We start from the raw sequence: 7774 nt of genomic DNA on the forward strand, positions 1-7774 counted from the left end.
TGCCAGGTACAAACGTGGGCTGGCTCCAGAGCAGTGGGAGCTGTGCACGGCACACGGGGCTGGCTGGCGATGGGGTATCGGCACCGCAGGGCCTTGGGCAGGCTGCCTGCGGGACCCCACGTGTGCAGAGAGCAGCCCCCAGCCTGGCCTGGCGCTTCGGTGCCTCGGCATGTCCCGGTGCCTCAGAGCCAGGACGCCTGGGTTCTCCCCCTGGCTGTGGGAGGGGAGTGAGGTCTAGTGGTTCAAGCAGAGGGTCTGGGGGGCCAAGGCTCCTGGGTTCTCCCCCTGGGTGTGGGAGGTCCATGGGGGCTAGTGGTTGGAGCGGAGATCTGAGACACAGGACTCCTGGGTTCTATTTCTCACTCTGTGCCACTGCCAGTGACAGGTGCCCATGAGCAGGTGGTTTCTGTATTTAACACTTTAACACCCAGGGCTCTGCCCGTCGGCTGCCCGGCCACTTAGCAACAACCCTGCAGCCTCAGGAGCCCTTCACCCGCCGGTTTAACTGACAGTCGGATTTCAGCTGGGCCTGGTCAGTGAAACCCCGTCCTCACCGGGCTGAGCCAAACCGTGTGTGTGTGTGTGTGCGTGTGTCCGTGTGTCCCTGCGCCCACTGCTGGTGGGGCTGTGCCCTGCTCTGTGTGTGGGGAGGGTCACAGAGGGGCTTCAAGGGCTGTTTGGGCCCCTCTCCTGCCTCCTTCCCGCCAGGCCGGGTGGACATTGGGGGTCCCAGACGCTGCTCTGGGTCTCAAAGTGGCCGGGCAGCATTTCCCGCGGAGGTGGGAGCTTGGCCCCTCCCTGCATCGCAGTGACTCTGTAGGGAGCAGGTCAGTGGGGCGCTGTGCTGCATGGAGTGAGGAGGGGGTGTTAGTAGGGGGCATGGTGGGGCAGGGGGCAGGGCGGGGGCTCAGTAGTGGTCGCTGGGATCCCAGGTGCCAAGGTCGGTGGTGTAATGATTCCTCATGAATTTCGTTGCCCTGGAGGAGGGAAGATTTGCAGTTTGGCTAGGAGGGGAGACTGAGGCAAAGGGGGCGGGGGGCTGGCTGCATCTAAGTTTGGAGATGGCCACCCTCTCCCAGCGCACCGGGCCTCATCTCTGCTCCCTAAACAGGGGGCAGCAGGAGTCTACAGTGAGGCTTTCTGCTAAGTGCACTTGGGACCGCTGTCCTGTGTTTCATGGCCCCCGTACTGCGAACAGCTGCCTCTGCGCCTCGAAAGCTGGCATGGCAAACCCGGAGTTAAATGCCCCCCCCCGCACTTCCAGGGTGGAGCCCCAGGCCCCAAGGGCTCTGGCCTGCTTACCCTGCGGGATCAGCCCCATGGACTGTGGCTGCAGGATCAGCCAGGGTCCCCAACTCCTGCGATTCTGTCGTGAGTCTCATGATAATTCTTGTTTTCCTTAAAGCCCCAGCGCCTGGATTCGCTGCCCGACAGTGCCCTGGACCCACAGTTCCTGCAGCAGACCCGCCGGTTCTGTGACTACATCTTCCAGCACTCCCGCGTCAAGACGGTCAAAGGAGAGATTCTGGTCACCGGGCAAAGTACGTGCACCACGCGGCTGCTGTGAGAAGACGCAGGCCGATGGCTGTGCGGCTGATCTGCCCTCTTTGGCCCCTGGAAAGCCAGCCCCGGGGGAGAGGGGAGTTTCCCCAGCATGTGAGGGGCTATTTACAGAGAGAATTGAGCAGGTGTGGGAAGAATCGAACGGTCTGTGACTCAGAGAGATCCCTTGGTCTCCTCTGGGTCACTTTGTCCCGGTGTGACAGTCGCCTTCTTGCCTGACACATCGGGGCTGGAACCGGAGCCCTCCAACGCCATGAGCAGGAGATGTTACCCCTGGAGCTGGAGAGACGAGACTCCTGGCAGGGGCTCTGCCCACTTGTATCCCCTGTGGGCTGGCTTGGGGGCACCCGGGACACACACTCTGTACCTGGCCTCATAGCAGCAGCTCTGTATGTGTGACCGTAATAACACCCGTCCCCGGTGGATTGGCACAGAGGAGAATCTGGGACACACTCCCCAGTGGGGTCGCTAGAGCCCAGAGGCCTTTAGCAGTCCGCATTGCGCCAGGTGCTGTACTAATGTACATTACCTGCCCCACCGCTCTTAGACTTCCCCGCTTCCCTCCCCCAGGGTTCAGCTCCCTGGTGCAGAGCTACGTGGGCACCATCCAGAGCGGGCAGGTGCCCTGCCTGGACAACGCGGTGATGGCCATGGCAGCCATTGAGAACGAGGCGGCCGTCAAGGAGGCGCTGGCTCGCTACACGGCCGGGATGGGGGCGCAGCAGCTGCCGGCGGAGCTGCGGGAGCTGTCAGAGGCGCATGGGAGATGCGAGGGCGACGCCCTGGCGCTCTTCATGCGGCGCTCCTTCAAGGACGAGGAGCAGGCGTTCCAGAAGCAGCTGGTGGTAGGTGGGGGTATCCCGGGGCTGGGCTCTGGCCCTGGATCCCATCAGCGCGAGGCCCAGCCAGCAGGCAGAGTGGTGCTGGTACGGATTTGCCCTGCAGTGGGTGTTGCTGAGCCCTGCTCATGGGTCAGGGCCCCTTTGCGCCAGGAGCTGTACAGACTCCCAAGCAAAACGTGGTCTCTGTTCCAGAGACCGTCCAGTACCCACATGACCTGACTGGCCAATGACCTTTTGGCTCTCCACCAATCCCCGGACTGGCCATTGAGCCTTTGGGTCTCCCAAACCCCATGATTGGCCAGTGGACCATTGGCCCTCCCGTCCCCCGATTGGCCACTGAACGTTTCATTCTCCCATTCCCCCGACTGGCCAAGGAACCACGGTTAGGTGCACGCCTCAGCCAGAGGAGGCAGGAGGGGCCAGTCCCAGGAATCCAGCCCCAGCTCTTGCTCTCCCTCTCCTCTCCTAGGCTGGGATAACGGAGCGGTACGGAAACATCCTAGCAGAAAATGAAGCCGTGTCCAGGGAGACCTGCCGTGCCCTGCTGCAGGAGCTCTCAGCTGCCATGCAGCAGAAACTCAGTGCCGGGGATTACTCCCAGCCTGGCGGGTACCAGGTCTACGACAGGGACCAGAACCAGCTGGTGGAGAATTTCCGGGCAAAGCCCAACAAAGGGGTGAAGGTGAGTGTCTGAGATTAGCTTCCCTCCCCTCCGGCCTGGCAGTTGAAGGCTGGGTTGTTACAGCAGCTAGCGCAGCTCCAGGAGAAGGAGCCAGATTCCAGCCTGGCTCGTGCATCGCCAGCAGAGGTGGCACCTAAACCCCAGCGGCTGAGTCCGGCTTCCCCGTATTGCTGAGCACAGAGCAGAAGGGCAGCGGCAAGGGGGTTAATGGGATCTGATCGGGAACTGCAGAGTCACTGTGGCCGATGGAGATGCCCCCGCTGGTGGCTGATCCCCGGGGCTGAGTGTGAAATTTTGTGCAGCTGGAATTTTTGGGACACAAAATACGGCAAAGCCCCTTTGTCATGGAGCTGCTTTACTGAGCAGAACGGCCCCATCGGTGAATTCCCCAGGATCCCGGCTCGTCCTGCAATGGTCCAATCTGAATCATTCCATTGACTGCGATGTGCTTCGCATCAGGCCTTGAGAAACATTGCCCATTCCCACCCGGGGAGAGTTTGCCTTGAGGACAGGCAGCTCCTCTCGACCCGGTCACTTACTTTCTAACGCACCCTTGGGAAGCCCCCAGCAAAGCAGGAGCCAATCTCAGCACAGGGCGATTTTCCCACCGACGGATAAGGCCACAGAGAGGTGGGATGAGCCACAGCTGAGCTCCCATCTCCCCATCCCTGACTCCGGCCCCTCCGATCCCTCCAACTTCCTGGGAGAACATGTCACACCGAGGCGGAATAAAGCCCCCCTGTGGAGCATGCTCCCCTGAGAAAGGGGGAAGCTCACTAGCATATTGATTAGAGCCCAGGAATAATCCAGAGCTTGCCCCCCCTGTCGCAGGCGGAGGAGGCCCTGGAGCAGTTCCTGGCCAGTAAGAAGGCGGAGGCAGAGGCCGTGCTGAAGGCCGACAACCTGCTGACCGAGGCAGAGAAGCACGTGGCTGGTGAGATCCCGTGAACGAGCCGCTGCCCCCTTTTCTGTGCAGCTGAACCGGTTTGTGTCACTGCAGAGCATGTGTCTGTGCAGCGCCCGGCGCTGCGGGGCCCGAACCAGGACTGGGGCTTGTGGCTGTGCAGAGCACAAAGAATCCTGGGGTCACACGCTGCAGAGCACCTATGGCCGAGCTCCCTGTGTCTCCTCCCAGCCCCCAGCAAACTCCCTGGGTGCCCCCCCCCAGCCCCCTTTCTGTAGAGACTCCCTGTCCTTCCCCCCATGCCAGGGGCCCTGTGTGTCTCCATCCCTACTGCCCTTCCAGCCGTGGTTAGGCAGGTCCCACGCTGAGACGCTGATGGCAGGGGTGAGCCCCCTAGTTACCTGCCCCTCCGTGGTCACTGCGGTCTCACACGAGCTGCCTCATGGGCCGCTGGTTTGCGTGCTGACCGTGAGCTGCTCCGGGTGCCTCAGTTTCCCACTTTCTCCTCACCCCAAAGAGGAGAAGCAGAGAGCCGAGATGCTGGAGCAGCAGCGGAAGGCGGCGGAGGAGAAGCAGCTGCAGACGGAGCAGCTGATGAAGGACCAGGAGCGCAGCCACCAGGAGAACGTGAGGCAGCTGGAGGCCAAGGTGGCGGAGGAGTTGGCCAGCGCCCAGCAGGAGGCCGAGCGGGCGCTGCAGAGCAAGCTGGAGGAGCAGAAGTCCATGCTGCAGAAGGGCTTCACGGAGAAAGCCAGGCTCATGGAGGAAGAGATCTCGGGCCTCTGGTGGGAGATCGATTCAGCCAGCAAGAGCAACTTTCTGTCGCAGGTTTTCAAAACCATCACGGCAGGGCTGAGAATCATCGGCAACGTGGCTGATTACCTGAGATCCCGGAAGCAGGGTGGGAAGGGGTCAAGTCACACAAGTAAAACCAAGAAACGAAAGTAGCCGGGCCCCATGGGCTCCCCTCGGCGGCAGGTCCCACAAACGCTGCTTCTCTGCACAATGGAAACCTCCTGCTGGCTAATCCCCGCAATCCCCCGACCACTCAGCTACTAACACAGGGCTCAGGGCTGTCTGCCAAAGAAAACACAGGGCTCCTGGGTTCTATCCCCAGCGCCTGCACTGTAATTCTGTGTAACTTTGTGCTGCTCACATCACTGTTCTGTGCCTCAGTTTCCTCTCTGTGAAATGGGACCTTCCCTCTGGGATGGGAGGACAAAGCCTTGTTTGTCTGTAAGGTGCTGAGTGGATGGTGCTATCTACACACCCAGTATTAACATGGGGATCTGCAGCGACTGGCGCAGATTCCCCTTCGTGCCCCTATGGCCATGTAAATGCGACCCCGCAGCCTGAGCCCTCCCCCCTACCAGCAATACAATGAGGCCTCTGGGTCTTTAGGGAGACGCAGCTGTGGGGATGTCTTTCTCTACCAGGCCTTTCCCCTGCTAAGCATGCTGTGAGCTAGGTTGTTATACCCCCCTTCTCTTACCAGACTTACCAGCACATAGCTACAAACTCCTCCAATTCCTGTATCTCCCAGCCCTGGGAGGAGTCTGTGCCCTGCAGCCTGGTTATGAATAAAACAATCTGCTGGAGCATCCCTTCCCCAGTGTCTTTATTAACCACAGCTCCTGAGTCGATCGCGGTGCATCTCCCTCCATCTGCAATGCTGAGAAAACACGGAGCAGGAGAGCCTCATTTTCTCCTCCAGTGGAAGCATGCAGCTGTAGCACTAGGCCTTCCAGCATTAGATCCCCCTCTCACACAGGCAGATATTGATATGGAGATGATTCTACAATCAGAGGCTAAATAGAAGGAGCAATTAAGCCCCTTCATGGAATGAGATAACAGAAAACAGAAGCCACCATCCAAGGCATGGTCCACAGGGCAAGGCTAGAGAAAAAATTAAAGGCAGGTAGTTTCCATGATTTCAAAGGCAGCAGCTGAGGTTTTGTGTGTGTGTGTGTGTGTGTGTGTGTGTGCGCGCGCGCGTGTGTGTGTCCGTCCTTGCTGCCCCCTGCTGGAAGGAATGGGCCCTGCATTGTGTGTGTGTCTGTGCGTGTGCAAGACCATCATCTACTGACACACTGAAATAAATAGCATCTGCTGGGGTGTTTGCAAGTCAGAGGTCAGTAAAGCTGCTGGTGTGCAGAGAACGTGCGGCGTGCGTCTCTCAAGCATCTCTCTTTGAGGCCGATTTTCAGACTTGACGGGTGCTGTGGGTGCTCAGCCCTGCCCCCAAACCAGCCTGTAGGGGGCAGATTTCCAAAGGGCTTTAGGCCATGCTTAATGTGTGCAGGGCTGAGCCCCGGCACCTCTGGGCCTGGCAGTTCCTAGCCCCGGCACCTCTGTCGTTACAAATTAAACCTGGCTTTACGTGCCTAGGGGGTTCTGGGCCCGGCCTGTGCTGGTCAGGGTGCAATGCCCATTGATCTCGCTGGGCGTGCTAGTGCAGACACGGCCCAGGTAGCTCGTACCTCACTGGAAAGCACGCGCCATTCTCACTCAGGGCACGTCCGTGCTGGGAGGCAGCTCGGGGGGCTGACCCATGCCAGCTCCGGTCTAGCTTGCAGGGCTAAAAATAGCTGTGAGTCTGGGGCTGCACCAGCCCACCCGAGGCCTTCATTATAAATAATAAGGGGCCTGAGGATCCGCAGACCCAGGCCCTGCTGCTCGCGCTGCCCAGCCCGTCGCTGCACTCAGAAACCTGCCGACCTTAGAGGGCGTTGCAGCTGTTGACAGCCGGGCTGAGCCGGTCCCTCAGCTTTGGAGACATCCAGAGGGAAGCAGCCACGCAGTCAGGCAGCGGCACAGCTGCAGCGCACAGGAGCCAGCAAACAGAGCTGTCGCGTTCGCAAGGGGAGTCTGGTGCTGTTGTGGAGCTCGTTGGGGGTTTGCTTTGGTGGGTTTGTTTGTTTTTCTCTCACTGGCAGGGTGTAGGCGAGGAGGCGATGCCAGATACGGAGGGGGCAGTGGCAGTGACCCAAGCAGGGGAAGAGACAATGAAGATGATTGCATGGCGGATCTGCATGATCCTGGAGCAGGTACCTGGAAAGAGCTTTGTGTGTATTGTGAGGCTTGAGGTTGTTTTCAGCTGACAAGTTGTAGGTCGAAACTCATTGTAGTAAGAAGTGAGAGCTTAAGGCCTGTAAAACAGGCTAAGGCCTAAATGGAAAAAGCCGAGTGAACAGAAGTATAAGGGGTCACTCAAATTAACTGAGACTGGTACAGGAAAGTGCTGATTCTGCAAGGTTGTAAGACTGCCAAAATATTACTAAAATATGTAGTAGGTATAAGAGGTACCAAGATACTAACTCTCTGAAATGACACTTTGATGGGTAGAAATGATACATGGAGTGGCGGTGCCCAAATCAGCCAATCAACGGAAAAAGGTGGTATTAGACTACGTCAGGAGGGTGGCAACTACCTACGTGAAAGGGGGCAGACCGAAAGTGTATGTAACAGTGTATAAAAGAGGGTGTCAGAGGGAATACCGGTGTCTGGTCTAGGGGATAACGGAAAGTCCCGCCGTTGGGCCGAGACCATTGTAACGCCACCGATATGAAACTGACCCAGAGATACTCTGTAAGTCATTTCTCATTGTGCCGCACGCAATAAACCTCGCTTGGGCGCCTTCGTTACTCAGCTAATCTGTGGTCGTGTCGACTCATTCAATCGTGAGAGCCATCTCAGTTTCCTGGCCAGAGCTGGGACAGCATCTACACAGGGACACACGCACGCAGCCTACACTGATAAACATCGGTAACCAACACACCGAGT

General features: G+C 58.8%; 1 protein-coding gene across 1 annotated transcript; it reads left to right on the plus strand.

Annotated features, from left to right (window-relative positions):
• Nucleotides 1-1405: 1405 nt before the first annotated feature.
• On the plus strand, nucleotides 1406-5948 carry LOC137142631 (guanylate-binding protein 1-like; the record flags this gene model as incomplete). Its single annotated transcript, XM_067532024.1, has 5 exons — nucleotides 1406-1541; nucleotides 2134-2408; nucleotides 2875-3087; nucleotides 3919-4021; nucleotides 4509-5948. Coding segments are annotated over 5 exons (1158 nt in total), but the record flags the coding sequence as incomplete, so codon positions are not given.
• Nucleotides 5949-7774: the final 1826 nt, after the last annotated feature.

This window comes from Emydura macquarii, unplaced genomic scaffold (assembly GCF_026122565.2).
Source record: "Emydura macquarii macquarii isolate MOO-44397 ecotype Brisbane River unplaced genomic scaffold, CSIRO-AGI_Emac_v2 contig_3237, whole genome shotgun sequence".
NCBI classification, from domain to species: domain Eukaryota; kingdom Metazoa; phylum Chordata; order Testudines; family Chelidae; genus Emydura; species Emydura macquarii.